This window comes from Quercus suber, unplaced genomic scaffold (assembly GCF_002906115.3).
Source record: "Quercus suber isolate HL8 unplaced genomic scaffold, Cork oak 2.0 scaffold_646, whole genome shotgun sequence".
Lineage (NCBI taxonomy): Eukaryota > Viridiplantae > Streptophyta > Magnoliopsida > Fagales > Fagaceae > Quercus > Quercus suber.
In genome coordinates this window covers 168,798-190,371 of record NW_027070087.1, presented here as the reverse complement: position 1 = coordinate 190,371, position 21,574 = coordinate 168,798, and the positions used below count along the sequence as shown (strand labels likewise).

At 33.5% G+C, this 21,574-nt stretch overlaps 2 protein-coding genes across 2 annotated transcripts in view; both read left to right on the top strand.

The window, feature by feature from the left end:
• The first annotated feature begins 3,190 nt into the window (after nt 1–3,190).
• LOC112040870 (monooxygenase 3-like) lies at nt 3,191–19,137 on the top strand. Its single transcript, XM_065765652.1, has 4 exons — nt 3,191–3,318; nt 18,582–18,632; nt 18,714–18,921; nt 19,024–19,137. The coding sequence occupies exons 1-4, from the start codon at nt 3,191–3,193 to the stop codon at nt 19,135–19,137; spliced, it is 501 nt and encodes a 166-aa protein (XP_065621724.1).
• Nucleotides 19,138–20,439: 1,302 nt separating this feature from the next.
• Nucleotides 20,440–21,574, top strand: part of LOC136064203 (sugar transporter ERD6-like 16) — a gene marked incomplete at its 5' end in the record, with an annotated part of 3,947 nt that continues 2,812 nt past the window's right edge. Inside the window, 4 exons of the mRNA XM_065765651.1 lie at nt 20,440–20,673; nt 20,793–20,852; nt 21,319–21,384; nt 21,482–21,546. Of these exons, the coding sequence (XP_065621723.1) occupies nt 20,440–20,673; nt 20,793–20,852; nt 21,319–21,384; nt 21,482–21,546 (425 nt within the window). The remainder of the gene's footprint in view (nt 20,674–20,792; nt 20,853–21,318; nt 21,385–21,481; nt 21,547–21,574) is intronic.

Here is a 21,574-nt window from a genome sequence, read left to right as displayed (position 1 = left end):
GTGAGGACACTTTCATAATTTCGTTTTCAATTATCTGTTGGATGATTTTTTTTTCTTTTCTTTTTTTAATTTCAAGCAATGTTTCAAAATCTACAAATAGAAGTTGTGAAGGAGAAAGCAACCTAACTACTAGGCCAAGGACCAACCAATGGGGTTGGTCAAAACTCAAAAGCCCTCAAGGTTAAATTAGCTTAAAAGTTGTGAAGTACTTGAAAAGTTAATTTGCAAAGTGACAATATTCTTACCTTTAAGTGATTTAGGAGGAGGTATTTTTAGGCTCTTATGGGTGGAGTTTGGTGAACACTTCCCCATAAAGTGGGAAGTTCTAACATCCCATTATCTTCTTAAGTCAATTGAGAAGACATGACCCTAGGGTGTTGTCCATGACATTATAGGTGGATATCCTATTGTTTTGTGTTGGAATTATGTGATTAAATAATTAAAATTATTATTTTTCAATAGTTTAAGCATTTGGAAAAATTGATAATTTAACACCTTACAGTATGCAAATCAAAGGTTGGTATAAGGTGATAAATGGGGATATGACAATAAATATGGGAGTGGCCAATTGTACATCCAACAAATTCTTTCGTGTCAAACACGCCATTTATACTGATTTTCTTTGTCACCAACTAATTTTGCTTGGATATAACTAATCCTCACAAGATCGTTTGAAAGGTTTCACTCTGCTAAGCTGAAGTCTTCCCTCTTGGGACTACCAAAGGGGTCGTGGACCCTTTGGGCCCACTGCTTGGGAGAGTCAACCCTATTAACTGCCCTTAGCTTTCACTTTGTCAGGTGAGGAAAAGAAAGTGAAAACTAAATTAAACCAACTAAAGTTTCTGTGGTTTCATTGCTGAAGTTAGGGGACTAAACAGTACTATATAGCAGCTGTAGGTCGGTGAGTCCATTATGCTTCCTTCTATTTTCAAAAATTCTAACAACTGTTTGCATGTTAAACTGTGAATGGTGAATAAAAAGTTGTGAATTTATATGTAAGTAACGTGCAATTAATTACAGTCTGCCACATAAGATAGTTATAGCAAAAATTATATTATTTTATGTGTTATTAAAATTACTCCTTTATTTTACTATTCTAACAAGATGTATCTCGATTTCAGTAAAAAAAATTGCAACCGGGCAATTGGCTATTCATCTATCAGTGAACTTGTGGTGCTCGAGGCACTAATTGGCATCGGTCCATTCGACATGTGTGGGGTCATGATCTTTGGATTTAGGAATACCCCCCACCCCTCCTTCATTTCTCATTTTACCTCTCCTTTGTCCCTACTCTAGATCGGCAAAGTGAAAAATCAATGGACAAGTTTAAAAGAGAAAACAGTGTGTTATCACTAACTCTAAAGAAAATGCCACTATTAGAATTGAAGTTTATAGAATTGAAATATATCATTTCATTTTCCTAAGTTCTATCTTTATTAGTACTTTTAGAGATGTGACTCCACGTTGCTCCAATCCACTTGAACTCTTTTAATTTAGAATTTCTTGCATGAACTTCAAGGACCACCTCGAAAATTCTTTTCCTTTGTAACGAACAGGGATTAACTTCAGCCTTGATCACCAACTATAATAACCAATCTTCAAATTCACTTGTTGAACTCTCGGTAGTTGTGAATATAGAGGTTCGGGGCTTCTTTTGATGTCATACATCACAAGTTCTTTAAAAACTTTACAACCAACTAAATGAGCCTAATGAGGATTGGTATTCCCGATTCTCAAATAATCAAGATATAGTCGAGAAATCTAACACTTCATTTATTCTAAGCTAAATCTTGGACAACTTAGTCTTGAACTTGAAATAAAACATTAAAATTCAATCAAGGCTTATATTGTCATGGATTTGTCAACACTATTATACATACCATGGACGAGGCGCAGGGGTATAATATAACATAGAACAAAACTTATATACAATTAATTCGTTGGATATTATATCTTAAGTATTTCAATTAGATTTAATCGTGTGACTGCATTGGCTAGTGAGCCATAGAGTAAATTTAATTAATAACCATGAGAGATGATAACACATATTGTATGTTCTATTAGTCAATGCAATCTAAAGAACTATACTTAAGTTTTGTCTTACAACATATAAGGATTAAAGGACACTATTTAAACCAACAAAATTTGACCCAACTCCTCAAGTTTTTTTTTCCTTGTCTTTCACACGTGCATGACTTCTCTTTAGATTTCATAAAAATGGGAAATTTGAGCACATGGTAAGACTTCTTTTTTTTCTTCGACTCATGCATCCCTAACCAATAGATTTCAATATCTTCTTTCAATGGCTTTGGAAGACTTTCATGCATAACCCATTTCTTCTTCCAAAAGCTAACCACATTTTGTCAAGGGTCTCCGAAAGCTACCACCGCCCACTCGTTGTCTTACCAAATGAAACGTAACAAACGTTTTCATTTTTCAACAACCCATATTGACTCGTTGTACCCCAACAGAACTACAAGGGATAGATGAGTTTATTTTATTGATTTATCTTGTTTAAAAAATAAGCTATCTAAAAGTATAGTTGTAAAAGAAAAAAAAAAGTGAGCCTCTCGAAAACTATGCCTAACCAAATCTATATCTATAGCTATATCTATATATTACTAAAAGCTGAAACATAGCGTTTAATGCTGCTGCGCTCACGTTGAGCCACGTCAGCGTCCACATCATTATCTTTTCTTTTTTTTTTTTTTTCCATTTTCTTATAATTATTTTTAATATTTTTTTTATTTCATATTTACACTTCTCCAACCTTTCCTAAAATGCTATTTTCCGGAAAATTTTCATATCAACACAACAACAACAACAACAACAACAACAACATAATAAATTCCAGCAACAAAATTCCGGCAACAACACACAACAACAACAACAACACCACCAAATTCCGGCAACAACCACAACACAACAACCACAGCAACAACAATCAGTTCCTCAAAAAAAAACAAAAACAACAATCAAACTTAAAAAATAAAAAAATAAAAAAATAAAAAAAAATAAAAAAAAAATTAAAAAAAAAAAAAAAAACCGGAGAGATCGAGGAAGACGAAGATCGACGGCGCGGCGCGGCGCGACTCGCCGGTGCGAAGAGCGCCGGGTTCGAAGGAGTTCGACGATCGACGATCGACGGCGCGGTGCGATCGATTTTCCGGAACTGGATCGACGCAGTGCGATGGGGACTGGGTTTGAGGGTTCATGGTCGCCGACGATGGTCTCTCGGCTTGGATCGGCGGTTCGTGGGTTCAAGGCCGCCGGCGATGGGCGCTGGGCTTGGAGCTTGGGTCTGGACCGGATCGGAGAGTGAGTGTGAGAGAGCTTGGAGAGTGATGTTGCGTGAGAGACTTGGAGAGTGGAGAGAAAATTTCCGGAAATTGGTTTAAGGGAAAATAGGGGGTGAAATGGATTTCACCCAGCAGGGAGCACTTTTTCGGTCAAAGGGGAAATCAATTTCCGTTTACCCAATTTTCCCAAGCACCCAAACACAGCAATTTTTCGAAAATTGATTTCCGGGAGTGGTTTGAAGTTGAAACAAACACAGCCTAAAAAGCCAAAATTCTATTTTTAGGACTAAAAATACCAAAAAACATGCTGCAATACTGGTCCTAAAGGCAAAATTTTCACTTCTTCAGCTACAGCATCTATAGCTATGCACTGTAGCCCCTAAGTTAAAAAAAATAATATATTTTATTTGACTTCACTCTCTTTCTTTTCTATCTTTTCTCTTTTCTTTTCCTCTGACTGAGTCTCAACACACTCTCTTCTTCTCCTCTGACGGGCGTGGTGGGTTGAGATCGGCAAGCGTGGTGAGTGATGGCGTGGTGGGTCGGTGGGTTGAGATCGGCGACGGCGTGGTCGGTTTCGTGGGTGTGGTCCGATTGGGTTGTGACCTGTGGTCAGTGGTTTTCGTGGGTGTGGAAGCTGGAGGTGAAATGGGTTTGGGGTTTGGGTTTGGATTGGGAGTTTGATTTTTTGGGGATTTGGGTTGTTGTTGGTCTTGCTCTTTGTTTATGATCGCCATTGATGATGAATTTGTGAGGTTTTTGGAGCTTTGGGTTTATATAGAGATACAGCAAATAGTGACTCACCGTGTTGCTGACGTGGCCGGTGAGAGTACTGAGATCTTTGGGCTCTTGGCCGGTGTGGTGGGTTGCTCTTTGCTGGTTCTCTTTTGTGGGTTTGCTTGATAGGGAAGATAAAAAAAAAAAAAAATGTTATATTTAAATTAGTAGTTAAAAAATAGAAGTTATAAAATAAATAATAAAATAGATAATTTTTTTTTTTGAAAAAGAGATAAAGTACTTTTTTATGACGTTAAATTTAAATTGATGGCTCCGCTAAATTAAATGCAACGATAATCTATAATTTTATAGAGAAAGAGATGAGAAAGGGAAAGCTTCCCTGCGCTAGAGACCAGAGGATATTGACAAAGTCAAATATAAAAAAATGCTTAAAAAGAAATGCATGTGAGCTACAGTATCCTTTATATTTTAGAGAAAATAGTAGCAACATGTAAATTTTCTACAGTGATGCATAATGGGTTGGACTTTGGAGGTTCGTTTTTAGTGCTTTTTTTGCTACAGTATTATCTAAATTGCATTTGGATAAACCTGATGCATGAGCTCTTATGATCCATCAACTCTCAATATTCTTTATTAATTTATTGTACCAAATTATGGTCCTAGTAGAATAAAAATAAAACAGTTAATAATAGTACTTCAGGTGATTTTACCTTAGTCTTGATAATAGTTCCATCAGCAAGATGCACAAGCTTTAGAAGCCTGATTCCTTTATAGAAACTACCTTGGAAGAGAACCTAATGGTGCCACTTGGGAGCTCATTTGCAAGGGCTTCCAACAACAACTTTCTATTCGCACAACGAACTTCATGGTCTCCACTGCACATCATACAATAATTATTCTAGCTTGCTTATAAAACATCTCAATTATGAATTATATAATTTCAAAAGAAAATAATCAGTATCGTATAAAAATTTTGGTCACCTAAGTCCACCAATGATCAAACTTTTGGGTATATACATGAAAAAATAACATAAGAACATTGTCATTACACCCAGCTGGAGTTTGAGAAAGGGTCATAAGGGTCATTACCCAATTTTAATATTACTTAGGTGATGTTCAGAGAGGGATTGCACTCGACAACTGAATGCTTGAAAATGTGTTAAAAATACAAGAGCTGTTTAGACCCTTAAATTAAAGTTACGACTTGATTGATTTTACACTAACTTAATACTAAGTGCGGAATAGTGTAAATACGAGCGAATAAACAAACAAGCTATTCTAATCCATAATCATAACAACACAGCAATAAAATGGAATGTAAAAGAGTAGGGAAGAGAGATGCAAACACAGGATAACACGCCGATGTGTTATCGAAGAGGTAACCGAAAAACTCGGCGAAAAACCTCTCCACTGCCCTCCAAGCGGTAATCGATCCACTGGACAATCAGTTGGGATACATGAGCTAGCAAGAGACCTTCCAAACCTAATCTACTCGATGTACCTAAGCTCTCCAAGCTCTTACTCCAACAAGGCTTCTCAGTACCATGTCTTGTCTAGCTCTTCGGATCCCGCAACAAGCTCCATGTTGCATCTGCCATCCTTAGCTTCTTCCAATGCTTCCTAACAACACCAAAACTTCACTGAACACTCTAAAAGGGTATGGTAAGTGTTTGGGCTATCAACCTCTCAATAGTATGGAAATGGAGAGATATGAGTTAAGAAAAATCCACAAGCAATTGTGTAGAGAAATGTGGGTATAACAATCTCTAACTCTCAAGGTTTATGGCTAGAGTTTTCTCTTAGAAGCACATCTCAACATTTGTAGGTAATGTGGGTATAAATAGTGTAGGCATAGAAAGTGTGTATTAGAATGACAGTCTGGTAAAGCAGAATGTTTTGCGGGTGTCTCGCGGGAAGGCCTTACCCGCGAGCTACCCGCGAAACACAGCTGTCTCTATCTTGTCTTGACTCTTCGCATTCCAGCATGTGCAGGTCACATGGATCACTTCGCGGGATGCTAAGTCGAGAGTTACCCATGAAAACTCTTCAGTCTTTAATTGCTTGAGTCTTCACACACTCTCTCTCTCTATCACACAATCCTTACAATTAAATCCCACAATAAATACATGGTACAAAAGATTGAATAAAATTACAATCAAATTTGATACGGAATATAAGCCAACAAAAACACATAGTAGTAAATTACAACTTTACAACAACCAAAAAACCTCTAAACATTGTACTTTACAATGGTTAGAGATGACAATAGAACAAGATGAGGTAGGATCATGAGTGCCATATAATCTATCTCTAGTCTCCTTTTCTAGGCGGAGAAAGCTAGTGCAACGAGACAACATGGGGCCAGGTTGAGGTGGGGCACACAAAGGCATTTTGTAATTATATATTATCTATAAAAAAAATTATATAAAAAATTTAAATGTATATATACACACACATTTAGGATGGGGTAGGGAAAACCAAGGTTTTGAAACTCGGGCTGGACTATACGGTTCGATTAGAAAAACCTTGAACCTCTCAGTTTTGCAGTTTTTTTAGCTTCAAGAACTGCTCTATGGGAAAAAAGTAGGGACCCGTGCGAACTATGGTCGAATTGTACGATTCTAAGAACTGTGACTGGTTTTTGAGGTTCAGACGGTTTCTTTTTGTTTCAGCTTTTTCAATGAATTTTAGCCAATACACCAGTATGAAGTTATGATCATATCTAGAAGAAATGAAAAAGAAATGAAAGAACACGAAGAAGAACAAAGATCGGAAGGAGATCTGATAATTTTTGGAGGTGCTTAAGCTAGTGGAGTTGATATCGTACCGTACCAGCAGTAAAAAGGAAAATCACATCACCGCTATTGTTGCTAATATTTCGATAATAAATTTCATTTCACTAATGGCCCACCACCTCAAATCTCTTCCTTTTCTTCGTCGTCTTCTTCTTCTTCTTCGCTCAAAGACTTCTCTCCGCTCAAAGACTTGGACTAGACGCTCTCTGGCTCTCTCCAGTTTCTACTCTTATTTTACTTTTTCATTTTGTAGCCCAAAACCTCCTTTGAATGACTTATGATAGTACTACTGACCCACTGACCCATGTGAATGACAACACACTAATACACTAATACACCCACTGACCCATGTGAATGATTTATGACTACTACTACACGTTAGGATCAAATTTTTTACTGCCATCCAACTGTTAAAAACAAATAAATAAATTTTGTAATTCACAATAACTTTGGATAAGTACAAATGGTAATTTAAAATTTTTTAAATTACCATTTGTACTAATTTAATATAATTATTTATATTTTAAATAATTATTAAATTAATTATGACGTTATCACGGTTCGATCCTGGTTTAATCTCAATTCGATCTTAAAAACCTTGAACCTCTTCCTTTTACGGTTCAATGAACAGTTTGGGTTTCAAAACCTTAGGAAAAACCCCAAGTTAGGTAGGGTACGGATACGTCGCCATCCCTATCAATGAGAGAGAGAGAGAGAGAGAGAGAGAGAGTAACAACAGGTTATAACTTGCATGATATATGGGCACTATAACCATAAATGGAGCTTTGACTTATAGTTTTCCTTTTGCTTTAAATGACATGGCTGTGGTTTGTTGACCTGAAATTGTAGAGGTGGCCACATTCCTGCATACAATCATTTACTACTCAATTACATGGTGTGCGTTTTCTTGTATTTGTGCTGTGCACTGTTGGGAGGTCAGTTCCATTTTCTAATATAGTGATTACTAGAACTTCTCATAGCTAACTAGTAAGGATTTTGCTAATGTGTGTCCTAAGGGCACACATTAAGCTATCCATTTTTGGAAATATTTTTTTGGGAATTGAAAAAGTTGTCAATACTTTTTCAATTCTCGAGAAAATATTTCCAAATATAGATGGCTTAATGTGTGCTCTTAGGGCACACATTAACCGAACCCAATTAGTAATATGAACCAGCAATTAATCATTGGACCAACAACTAATCATTGTATTGTCAATGAAACAATGGCAAAAACCAATTCCAAGTTAGAAGTTTATATACTTTCCAAGCTTTGCAATTTATATGGGAAATTAATGTCAATTCTTCTAGGTTATCTTGCCTACAGAAAAGGTTTTGCCTTCAAATGTTTTTCCCTTTTGTTGCATAGCCTTCAAATAGCGATGGATATATGTAATTATGTATCACTCACTCATCAATAAGAAGTGGTTATTGAAGTTGTATTCGAATATAAATCCTTTTCCATCTCATTCATAGTGTTTCACTTTTATACTCCACCAATTGTAACATAAAGTTTAATTTTTTCAATTTAAAGCTTTGGTTACTTGAAAATAATAAAAAAAAGAAAATGTTGTGTGAAAAGTTGCAATTGGTAAAGTTTAAAATAAAACATAAAAAAATTTTATTCATGGTTGATAGGCCAAAAATGTATTGACCCTTTTGGTAAATTAATCAATTAATTAGCCAAGTGAAATTAATTAGATTCAATTCATGCAATAAGCGTGGTAGCACAAACAAATCACCAACTAAGTTAAATGCAACAGAAAATAAATTTGACACAGATGATTTGTTTACGAATGGGGAAAACCATCTAGGCAAAACCCCACCGGGTGAATTTAAGGTCACCACTCCCGAGAATCCACTATTATCAAAACAAGCATTTACAAGTAAAATAAATCCCAATACCAAATACTAACCTATAGTTAAACCCTTACCCCAATATCCAATTGGACTTGTAATGTAGTGGCAATCTCTTATTTCAATGCACGACTCCCAATATGTGACTAACCAATGATGCATAGATCCCAGTACGTAACTAACACACCAACTTGAGAAAGATGTTGGTTGCAAAGTACTTCAGTTCATCCAACAATGAAGATCATGAAGCTTTTTTGTTACAAAATCTTTGGTGCAAAAACGCAGTAGCTTCTAGAGAAAATATGATGAACTAGGGCAAATTGTCTCTGGTTCAGTTCATCCAACAATGAAGATCAAGAAACTTCTTGGTTATAAAATCTTTGACGCAAAGACGCAGTAGCTTCTAGAGAGAATATGATGAACTAGGGCAAACTGTCTCCAGTCACAATATGCATGCAACAACAAGTGCAACAACCTTTGCATCTCTTGAGATAGCCCTTAAAATAATCCTTATATATGTCTAGGGTTATAAAAAAAGAAACCCTACACAAATACACATAAATATGCGTGAAATCAGATCTAAAAATTTTAATTTCGTAATTCTAGACAGATACAACTGCTGTCAAGCTACATCATTAAATCTCGATAAATATGATTCTATTGAGCTATCTATCGAGTTTTAATAAATAGCATTTCTTCACTTGTTTTTTGGACAAATTTGCATGACTTCAATACTAAACTTGAACTCTTGCTTCTTGAAGTACTAAACTCATCCTAGATCTATCCAATTACAACTAAAGTGTGTTTTGTCAAAGGATTAGCCAATTATTGAGATACAAATTTTCTTGCCTTAATTTCATTAGCCCACTCACAAAATACCCACATAAGCCCACACATTATTTTAAGCCCACATAAATGTTCCCCATATATATTACCCAAATATTCTCCATGTTATTGGGCCTTCACAAATATCCCATACACAAGTCCATAAATTGCCTTGGGCCATCTCACAAATATTACCTATTATATCCCACATATCATCCAACTTAGGTTCCACAAAAAATACTCACCATGTTGCTACCATATTGGGCCACAAAATTATAACATCTCTATAAAAAGCCCAAAAGCATTTACCTTGTGGGGAAATCCAAAAAGCCCAACAAGACCCACTCCAAAGTCTGTTGCTATACGGCATCTTTACAAAGCCCGTTGCTACACGGCACCTCTAAAGCCCGATATGATGCGGCATTTTTACAAAACCCGTTGCTACACGACACTTCTACTAAGCCCGTTGCTACATGGCAATATTTTTACAAAATCCTACAAAGCCCAAATGCTAATTTAGCACTATTTTTACAAAGCCCAAATGATAATTTGACACTATTTTCATAAAGCCCAAATAATAATTTGGCAACTATCTCTAAAAGCCCAAATGTTAATTTGGCACTATTTTCATAAAGCCCAAATATAATTTGGCAACTATCTCTAAAAGCCCAAATGTTAATTTGGAACTATTTTATGAAGCCCAAATATTATCTTAGCAACTATTTCACAAAGCCCAAAATACTATTTTGGCAAAAACAATTACTTTATACTCAAAACCCAAATGCTATTTTGGCACATACTTACGAAACTTAAATATTATTCTTAACACTTGTTTTACATATACCAAATCCCTCACTCATAGGAAATATAATTATAATCCCTCAAAGAAATACTTCTCTTACAAGATTTATGAAGGCCCATGTATATTACCCATGGCAAAACAACTCATTTTGTAGTAATGACTAAGCCCAAAGAAGCTTAAACTACGAAGTCCAACTGAACCAACCCAGCTCAAACACAAATTCCAGTAGCTAGAGGTCACGTGAGATGACCAGCCAAAACCCAGCACAACTAAACAGCTGGAGCCTTTTCCCATTAAGTCCCAACTTGTCCAATCAGATCAAAAGAGGACACGTGTCCATCAGGGGTTAAACCCTTCCTTCACAAGCTGAAATTCTATCATTTCTAATATGATATAAAGCTGAAAGTGATGTGATAGAAAGCTGGGAAGTTTCAGCCAGCTATCACTTCTTATCTTCTCCACCCATTCAGTCAAGAACCAGGAGCAGCCATGCCCAAGCCATTAAAGCTCCTGAAACCACTTGAAATCACTCTATTTTCATACTAAAAACGTTTATTCTCTGGTTCATGGACCAAGCACATGAACCCCAAATAGGGAAACTTAGGGAAATGTGGTTTAGAGGGCACCAAGGGGACCCCAGTAGAGTTCCTAGCAAGGACTCCAAGGTTGACACCTGGCTTGGGGTGATCCAATCTACCCTAGGGAACTCTAATTCTAGCTGCAACATAACCAAGATCATTAGCCTAAAAGCATGCTCTAATCCCATCAGCCAAGGCCAATCAGCATTTAATGCTAAGCCAGAATACCAGCTGTTATTACTCAAAATAGCAAGAACCTTCTAAAAGTTGAGCTTATCACTCTTAGCTAAAATCCCAGGAATGATTCTCTAAGATTTTCTGAGGATTGGGAAAGATTTACCAGAGATTATTTGCTAATCACCCCCTAAAAACCCAAATATAAATGAAACTTTCCATTAATGCTTCAACAATACACTAAGAGAACCAAGATACACTAAGACATACATCAGGAAAGATTCTTTCTTAACCTCTTTGTTTAAGCTTTCTCCAAGCTCTGAACAAGTCACTGAGTTCTTAGTTTCAAGCCTAGAAACTAAGTCCCCAACTCCTAGCTCAAAAACACTTCTCATAGCCCTACTAAAAAATACTTATCTCTCCCTAGCAGAAAGCTCCAGTAGCCTTACTATACACTCTCATTCATTACTCATGCTACTCACAAATGAATCTATCTACTCATTACTCACTATATATTTATGAGCATGTCTTGGCACCATAATGATCTTGCTACGCTAGTTGGGATCTCTCTCTCTCCCTTCATCTCACACTAAGTTTTCCTCATTATTTTTCATAATGGAACTCATGATATTTACTTATTCATTTACTATTAATGGTTATGATGTAACTATTACTATAGAATTTTTCCTTCATATTGTTGTATTAGAAGACTCCTCTCCAAAGTTAATGGATGATGAGTCTGAAAGTTTAGATACTTTCCTTAATTTGTGAAGTAGATAATAGTTGGAAGTTTATCCTATTTTATCTTATTTTACCGCTGGGCTATTTTCTACAGAAACACCTTACTGCTGGGTCATTTTTTGCAAAAACATTTTACTGCTGGGTTATTTCTTACAGTATGCTTTTTAACCGTGATGATGTGTCCGCTATAGGGATTGTTTATGGGCTACTCTTGTCAATCCCAATCTAAGGCCAAGGCATAAAATATAGTGGACCCCTTGGATCTTCACCGATAGCCTTTGGGTCGTGCATTAAGCCCATCGTTGAGTTTCGGTTTAGACCCCCCAACCCATCATAAATCTCATTTGNAACTAGCCGCGAACCTGCGCATTGCGCATGATAATTATTTTTATATAATTTAAACTAATTTAATAAAGAGTAATGTATTTTGTAATTATATTTTTATTTATTATAAGAATAATCATAAATGTAATATAGGAACAATCATAAATCATAAATTTAATAATTTTTGTCCTACTAAAATGAAAAAAAATACAAATTTTCTCAAAAATTCAAAAGGCAAGTTAACGAAAATATTTATTTTTAATAAAAGTATTTATAACATCTTGTGAATCATTAAAAAGAATATAAAATTTGGAAATTATTCTTTTAGTTTTAAACAAACTTTCTCAAACTTATTTTTTCTGCCTACAATCCAAAACACTGAAAAAAGTAACTAAAAAATTTAATAAGAATTAACTATGATTAATTGGACCGATTAGGAAAACAATTTGTTGTTTATAATCTATTAAGGTTATTTTCTTTGCAGAAATTGTAATTTCGTCCACCCAAAACATATTATCAAATAAACAATTATTAGAAAATTCTATGAATTAAATTTCTATATTGCATTGTTATAAAATAATAATAATAATAATTAAAGTAAAATTGCGAAAGATAAAATTTGTCTCTACTCCAATAATTTTTGTTTAGCCAACCTTTTCTTTTTTCTAAATAAATAACATTATAGAGTACTTTTAATACAAATATTAAGAGTACTTTGTCCACCACAAAGGATTAAAAAATAAATAAAAATGATTAAAGTCTCATAGTGTAACATCTAAATTGAGCACTATAAAAATCATGCTATCAAATTACAATAACTAACAAATTAAATTGTCCAAATTATGCTATGTAGTAGAATAATATTATATTTTTATATTTAATCCTTTATCACACAATAAGATAACATTTAACAATCAAAGAGAGAAAAAAAAAAAACAATTAAAAAAAAAACTGAATCGATTAACCTAAAGTAGATTAAAGAATATAAAAAATTATCAACCTAAAGTGAAGATGCAAGAAAAATAAAAAATAAAAACCCACCCAAAAATTGTGTGTGTGTGGAGAGAGAGAGAGAGAGAGAGAGAGAAAGAGAGAGAACCTTTTTTTTTTGTAAGGGAAAACTATGCATAGAATGAAAGAGATAGTGACAAATTTATAGTAAGAGAGTATGAATAAGAATAGACAAAAATAGAGGAAGATGAAGGGAAAGATGAAGAATGATATTAATGTAAAGGGTAGTGGGGAGATGAGAAGATGAGGGAAGGAGAAAGGTTAGAGAAGTAGTGGGAAATAAAAAGGTATGGAAGGGAAATACATCCAAACACATAAAAATATTTTCCACAACAATTTTCATAATTCACCCAAACACCTTAAACATATTTTCCTTTTCCGGAAAATAACATTTCCGGAAAATATGTATTTTCCGGAAAACGTTTTACACGAAACAAACAGTAATTTGGTTTTTTAGTATCACCAATATTAATGCATGTGTTGTAAAATAAAGAATGTGAGCCAGGCTGTGTCAGTGGTAAAGTAAAATAAGTAAGTACATAGTTTAGTTACAACTTTAATCAATTAGTTTAGTTACAACTTTAATCAATTTTCTTTTTTGAGGTGAATTTTGAGAATTCTATTATTGGATTATATCTTTTTCTTATATTTTTCATACTTGTAAAATTTTTAAAAAATTAAAGATCAATAGTTATACCATTAATAAATTGTTTAAATTGTTAGTTTTTGTAATTTAAAATTATACATAAAATATAAGTTTATAGATCATATAGTATAAAATATATGATTAATACAAAATTTGACATGTGTATTAAGAGTGTAAAAAACATGCAATTTTATACCACCAATATTAATGCATGCGTTGTAAATAAAGAATGTGAGGTAGGGTGTGTTAGGGGTAAAGTAAAATAAATAAGGACGTAGTTTAGTTACAACTTTACTCAATATTTTTTTTTGAGGTGAATTTTTAGAATTTTATTATTGGATTACATTTTCTTCTTATATTTTGCATACTTGCAAAATTTATAGAAAATTAAAAATCAATAATTATACCATCAATAAATTGTTTAAATTACTAGTTTTTGCAATTTAAAATTATGCATAAAATATAAGCTAATAGATCATATAATATAAAATATACGATTAATACAAAATTTGACATGTGTATTAAGAGTGTAAAGAGTATGCAATTTAACGGTTGAATTTTCAAAATATGTAGTAATGTTTATTTTGTTGAGTAAGGTTGTAGGTACAACTAATTTTGTAGCTAAATTTTGTCCAATAAATAAAATGAGTTTTAATGAAGCATATATATATATATATTTTTTTATTTTATATAAGCCAATGAGAATGCCATAAGACACTGTCTAAATTACTTAAGCTTAGAGCATTTACATCAAGGGTTTTTAAAATTTTAGCATTTAGCATCTCAAAAAGCCACTTTATAACATTTAATATCTCACTTTATAATACACTCAACATCAAAACTTCTATATATTTTTTTTACTTCTTCATTTAAATATTATTTCTTTATTATTTCTTTATTCCTTTTTTATTTTTATTTTTTTCATCCTCTCTCCCTCTTGGTCTCACTGTCTCTCTCTCCCACTTCGTCTCTCTCTCTTTCTCAACCCAATAATCCTACCCACCGCCAACCACCAGCCACCACAATTCCAACGACCACCACAATACCAAGACCCAATCACAGACCCACGCCGATCAAAGACCCACGTCGAACTCCTAGCCGATGACCCATGCCAATCTCCTCTCAACACCGATGCCCATGTTGGTCAGAGACCCAAGAACCCACCAAGTCACAAAATCAAATCACCCTGCTGAAATCAAACCACAAAACCCATATCCACAAAATCAAATCACCTCGCTTGACCACAACCATTGGCGGACCACCAAGAACAAACAAAGGCACGGGAGAGAGAAGAGAGAAGTGAGAGAGGAAAGAGAAGAGAGAAGGGAGAAAAGAGAGGGTTGGTGAGAATAAAAAAAATATATATATATATATATATATATNATATATATATATTAATATATATATATATATATTTAAGGTCTTAGATTCAATTTATTAGTACATAGAGGAATAATCTGACCAAAGCTAGGACACTAATTCCTTATATATAATAATAATAATAATAATAAGGTGGCATGTTGTAATTACATCAACATCATTTTCATATTGACATACCATCGACAACATTTTACTTATACACTAATCACAACATGTTACATTAATAGTTGTAAAATATTATTTGTCTCTAAATTTATTAATATCCAAAATAAGCAAACAAGATAGTATTAAGCTTTTTTATTTATTTTATTTATTTTTTAAATCTATATATAAAAATGTTTTCACAAGGTACGCCCATTAACCTAAAAAATTGTACTCAAATTTCAATAGGTAATAAGGTATAATGAACATTACTTATTATAATTTACACTCATTCTCGCTCATTTGTGATTGTCTTAGCACATTGGAAAGAACAGAGTTTGGTTTCAAATATATTTAGAGCTATATTTTCCAACTCATTACATGACGATGTACAAGACTATTATTCATGTGTATTATTCATACAAATCACATGACTTTATTAAGAAATAGATAAACAGTTTTTTAATTGCCACACAATAGGTTTTGAGCGAAATAGCTCCAAACATGTTTGGACCCAAACTTTATTCCATAAGAAAATATTACATTTTATATTTTTACTCTAAATAAGATGATATTTAAAAATCATACATGTGTTTTTTAGCATAATTAAATAATATGGTACTTGGGCCTTATTGGGGATTGATGTTTTTGAATGAAAGGCATTGATTGGATGTGATGGAGTGAACCCAATGGTGGCAAAGTGGCTCGGCTTCAAGGCACTGGCTTTGATAGGTAGAGCTGCTGTCAGGGGTTGGATAAATTTCAATTCCAATCATGGGTTTGAGCGAAATTCTTGCAATTGGGAATAGGCTTATGATCTGGTTTTCTTCCTAGTGATGATACTGGGGTCTATTGGTTTCTCACATCCCACGAAGGTGAGCCTCAATTCCATGTTTGTTTGATTGCATTTTACTAAGCAAATTACAACTTACCTATTTATGATTTAGTCAAAATTTAAATTTCCTGGTTTAAAAGTTGACATTTTGCCCAACTAAGGCTCACTTTGTTAAGCTTTCGTAACCCACCACGTTAAAAACACAAAACATAACAAATTAAAAGAAACAAGATCAAAAAATGGTTTTATAAAAAAAAAAAAATTGGAAGCTTCAAGTGCTATAACAAGAATACAAAAGCAAGATCAAAATTTGTTTTTTTTTTCATGGTGTTTGGCTCAAAAAGTTTTATGTATCTCCTTTAACTCTCTCTCTCTATTTCCTTTCTCCAACCCCTCAATCCGGATCAAGGAAAGCAATTATTGTACTTTTTTTTCTTCGGCTTTCCGAAATTTATTTTAGATCTGGGATTTGGGTTCTGATATGATTTGGTTTATGCATGTTTATTGTGGCTAACTTTACTGTTGCCTTGGTTGAACTGCGGAGAGATGGTTGTTGTTGTGGGCAATGAGGCGGTGGTATGACAGTGGAAGATTAAGCAGTATGTGAACTTCCAATTGTCACTACTTTTATTGTCACCACTCCTTTAGCAGCATCTCTTGGTTTCTCTGCCATTGACCTTGACTTGAGGAGGCTGAGGGTTTTTTTTTTTTTTTGAGTTTCATTGATGGTGGGCTTTGATTTTAGTGAGATGGTGGTGGTTTTGGGTTTTTTTTTTGGTAGGTTGACGTGTTATGGGTTGCTGGGTGTTTTTTGAATGTTTTGAACCTTTGATTGAAACTCTAGCTCAAATATATATATATATATATATATTCAAACACTATAAACTTTCAATCCTAGCAAGGTTCTCATAGCTACACTCAGCAACTCAATTCAACTCAATTTAACTCAATTTTTAGAGTCATAATTCCTTAAAACAGTAAAGTAGTAGTAAACTAAAACATTAAAAAGTTGTCGTTACTCATTTCTGTAATTTTTTTATCTATCATATTGTAAAGATACAAGTGTAAATGGATTTGGATTTTCAGCCTCCCCACAATACGGTTTAAGGCTCTGCAATTGCAATAGAATGTACATATACAATAGTTTCAATTATATTGAATACAAATGAGTTTGAATTACAAATTACTCTATTTCTAACCCTTATCTTATCCCATGCCAAAGCTGTACCATTTTTATGGAATATGCTTTTAGATCTTGATTTTTATATTTTTCTTATTTTTTATTTTTATTTTTTTGGTGTTTTTAATGGTGAAAGCATAGAGGTGAGTTACGGAAGCCTAACAAGTAAACCTCAGGTGAGTAAAGTGGCAACTTTTAAACCACAGGTAGACAATTTAACTTTCGGCCAAACCATAGATGGGTAAATTGTAATTTGTCCTTACTAAATTATATATTGGGTAAACTACAGATTACACCCTTAGAGTTTGGAGTATTTGAATTTTATACTCTGAAGTTTTAAAATTTAGATTTTACCCCTAAAGTTTGGGGTATTTAGATTTTACACCCTAAAGTTTTATAATTTGGATTTTACCCCCTAAATTTTAGAGGTGTTCGAATTTTACTTTCTAAAATTTGGGAGTTTTTGGATTTTATATCCTAAAGTATTAGAATTTTGAGATGTAAAATCCAAACACTAGTAAAATTCAAACACCCCAAACTTTAGGGAGTAAAATCCAAATCATATATTTGTTGAAAAGTATTATAGGAAAAGATAGAGGCAATTTTTTTTTTTTTAAATTTTTTTACTATCGTTGAGGTATCAGGTTGTAAATAGTAAAAAATAAACCAATATTAGTATTGGACCTAAACGAGAACCAATAAAGCTTGATAACTCAATAATTGTTAAATATTTTGTGAAAAATATTGTTTATATAACATGACTCTTAAAATTTGTAGCATCTTTATTGGAAAATGTTTTCTAGTAATTGAGCCAAACATCCAGGTTTTGTATTTTGTCATGTGTACCGTTTGTTTTTGTGCATAGAGCATGGAGCTATGCATCCTTAGTGCAGGACCGGATTGAGATCAAGTGTCATAAGGATTATTGCATCATGCAACTGTATTTTAAGGGTTGAGATTGAAAGTTTAAAAATTCACTTTAATCTCAATCCTTGGATCACAATTTTTATTTTTTTTAAAGTTTTTTATTTTTTTTTTAATGTTTTTAACTTTTCTCTCTCACATGTCAATGGCAATTGAACGGTGGATCTCAATCCGTATTGGATCCATTTAAAGACGATTGGATCCATGGGTACAATTTCCCATGTAATTTTTTTTTTTTTGCTAAAGCAATTTCCCATATTATAATTTGTTCACTATGATCATAGACCCATTGTTGTAGCATGATCACATTTTTTGTTCTTATTATATCTTGCAGAGATGAAATAGAAGATGACCCAGTTAAAATGAAGCAATTTGTGTTAAGCAAGTTAGCAATGTACCAGATGAATAAAGGCCATTGTTGAAACATTTGAACTGGATTATATTATGTATCCCCAATAAGGTATAGACATCTGTGGGACCTTATTTGGGGAAACATCAGCAAAGGCAAGTTTGGTGTGCTTGGTGATGCATTCCACCCCATGACCCCAGACATTGGCCAGGTGCTTGTTCTCTACCTAGAAGATGGAATTGTTTTGGCAAGGTGCCTTGCTAGAGCTTTACTCACGAAAGAACAAAGTTGGGAATTAAAAAAACGAAAGTTGATAGTTAAGCGAGTAATATAAGAAAATTGAGATGGGGTTGAAAAACTATGCCAAGAGAGGAGATGGAGAAGCATTGTGCTCATAATTACAGCTTATCTGGTTGGTTTCTTCTAGCAAGTTGATGGGAAATTAACCACCTTTTTAAGGGACAAATTATTGGCTGCATTCCTGTCTGAGTTGCTTTTGAAGAAGGCTGATTTTGATTGTGGGAAGCTTAGCATTTCTTGAATGCCAATCATATGATAATAGGTTTTTTTTTTTTTTTTTTTTTGAGAAATTTTTCATAATAGGTTGAGGTAACATGTTGTGACAGGTGTTTATAAAAGTGATATTAATCATTAATGATATGGTCATGAAAAAAATATAAAAGTAAATAGAAACCTCCTGCTCGCAGTTGCTCTGCCTTTTCCACCAACAAATTCTAAAACATGGAGAGGTCCAATTATTTTATAAATCCATTTGGAAGATTTGGGTCTTGATCCAATTAACATTTTTTGGGTCAAGATCCAATTATAAGATTTAATCCCAACTTCTTTTTAGGAACTTTTTCTATACCCCTCTTAAGTATAGCCCAACAAGAGCTGAGAAAAGGTCCATTAAAGAAATGGACCCAACCCAACCAAACTACCAAAGCAACAGTCCTATGTAATAAAGTTCTGAGTTTTACTTACAAAGATTATAGATTTTTAATCATTTATATTCTTTTCTCAAAAAAAAAAAAAAATCATTTATATTCTTATACTGTAATACGGAAGAGTAAAATAGTAAAGAACATTGCAACGTACTATAGCATTGATATTTCCCTTGACGATGCATTTCTTGAGAGCGCTGTAATTCTTGTCCTTTGAGAAAACAAAATTCTCAATTAGAAAAGTAATAAAGAATATGATTTTAAATAAAAGTATTAATTGACTAATTAATAAATACCGGGGCCTAAAATAAAAACACAATTGATGACCAAACTAATACTAAATTTCCAAAACTCTTATAGTTCAACCAGTACTCTTGATGTCTTTAACAAGTCATTTAGGGTTGAATCTTGACACTCCCAACTATCAATATATCGAGGGAAAAAAAAGTAACATTAAAATAAAATAAAATGATTATAATGTTCTCTTCATTTTGTCTCAACAAGATGTTTTTCAAATTAACCGTTTATCAATTCCTGTTCTATATCCATTGTGTTGAGACCCCCAATGGATCAGTTCTTCTCCTTAGTTACCTAGGGAGAGTGCAAGCTCGTAGAAACCGAGAGTACGAAAAAAATCCTACCAAAAGAGAGAAATTACTAGCAATTTTGTTATTACGACCATGTACATGCATAAGTTCTTGAACTATTAGTGATAATGTTTATCAAATTTTACACGTTTGTTTAGTTGTACAATTAGTTTCAATACAGTGAAAAGTGGCATTTATATTTTTAATGTAGAACTTGTTATCTTGATTTTGCCATTAAAAGTATTCTTAAAAATATTTATAGCACTTCCATACATACATGCATGTGTTATTGAACTTAATTTTTGAACAATTAACTTCAATGTAGTGAAAAGTGGCATTTGTATTTTTAATGTAGAACTTTGTTATCTTGATTTTTCCAATCAGCTCTCATATTTATTAAACATTTTTCAATGTTTTATTTATTTCCTTGCCTTTTTTACCAACCTCACTGTGCAGTATTCAGTTTTCGGCTCAATATTGACAGCAGGAGGAATAGTAGGTGCACTTGTTAATGGAAAATTAGCAGATATTATTGGTAGAAGAGGTGTAAGAATCTTTGGTCACCCTTTTTTTTATCTTTTAAGTAGGCATACTGCTTTTCATAACCAAAAAGCTTTATCACTTTATCAAATACTCATGAATGTTTTCTTGATATTGTAATGCAGACATTGTGGTTCTCTGAGATATTTAGTATTGCAGGGTGGCTTGCTATAGCATTTGCAAAGGTTTATCTTCTCCTTCTTTCCTTCCCTTCAATATTGCTGCATGTCTTCAATTTATGAAAAAAAACTTTACCTCTAATGTCTATTTGGTCGAGTTATATGGCCATTGTCTAATTTGTACTCAATATGACTAAATATGAAATTGGAATCATTGTAGTAACAATAACATTGATAATAACCTTACATTGAAGTTTCTGCCAACATTTAAATCAAAATGGTTGTATACCTTGGACATTTACAAAGTGCCATGTCATGGAAAATATTTTAAAATCACTATGGAGCAAGTCAGTTGGATCTTTTCTTTTCACACCTCAATAGTAAATCCGCCTCTTAAAATAAAAATGATAAAAAAAAAAAAAAAAAGGGTTAAAGCTGTCTATATCAATCACCTCTCCTAGACTCCACAAAAGTGGGAGCTTTGTGCATTGAGTAAGATCTTTATAGTAAACCAGTTGAATGCTTCTTATAGAATGCTTGGTGGCTAGACCTTGGAAGACTGTCACTGGGATTTGGCAATGGGCTTATTGGCTACGTGGTAATTGTTATAAGATCTTCCTTCACAACTAATTTAGCTATATGTGGAACCCATAATAGTGATAGTAACGTTACTCAGATTCTTGTTTCCAAGACAGGTTCCCATATACATTGCAGAAATAACCCTAAGAACTTTCGAGGAGGATTTACATCTGCTAATCAGGTGGAGTAACTTCTTATCTTACTGTTTG

Excerpts from the sequence above, each read along its gene's own strand:
- LOC112040870 (XM_065765652.1), top strand. The coding sequence starts at position 3,191 with ATGGGGACTGGGTTTGAGGGTTCATGGTCGCCGACGATGGTCTCTCGG. Across the intron at positions 18,633-18,713 it reads AAGCAATTTGTGTTAAGCAA|ACATCTGTGGGACCTTATTT; the intron begins GTTAGCAATGTA and ends AATAAGGTATAG. Across the intron at positions 18,922-19,023 it reads GAAAGTTGATAGTTAAGCGA|CAAGTTGATGGGAAATTAAC; the intron begins GTAATATAAGAA and ends GGTTTCTTCTAG.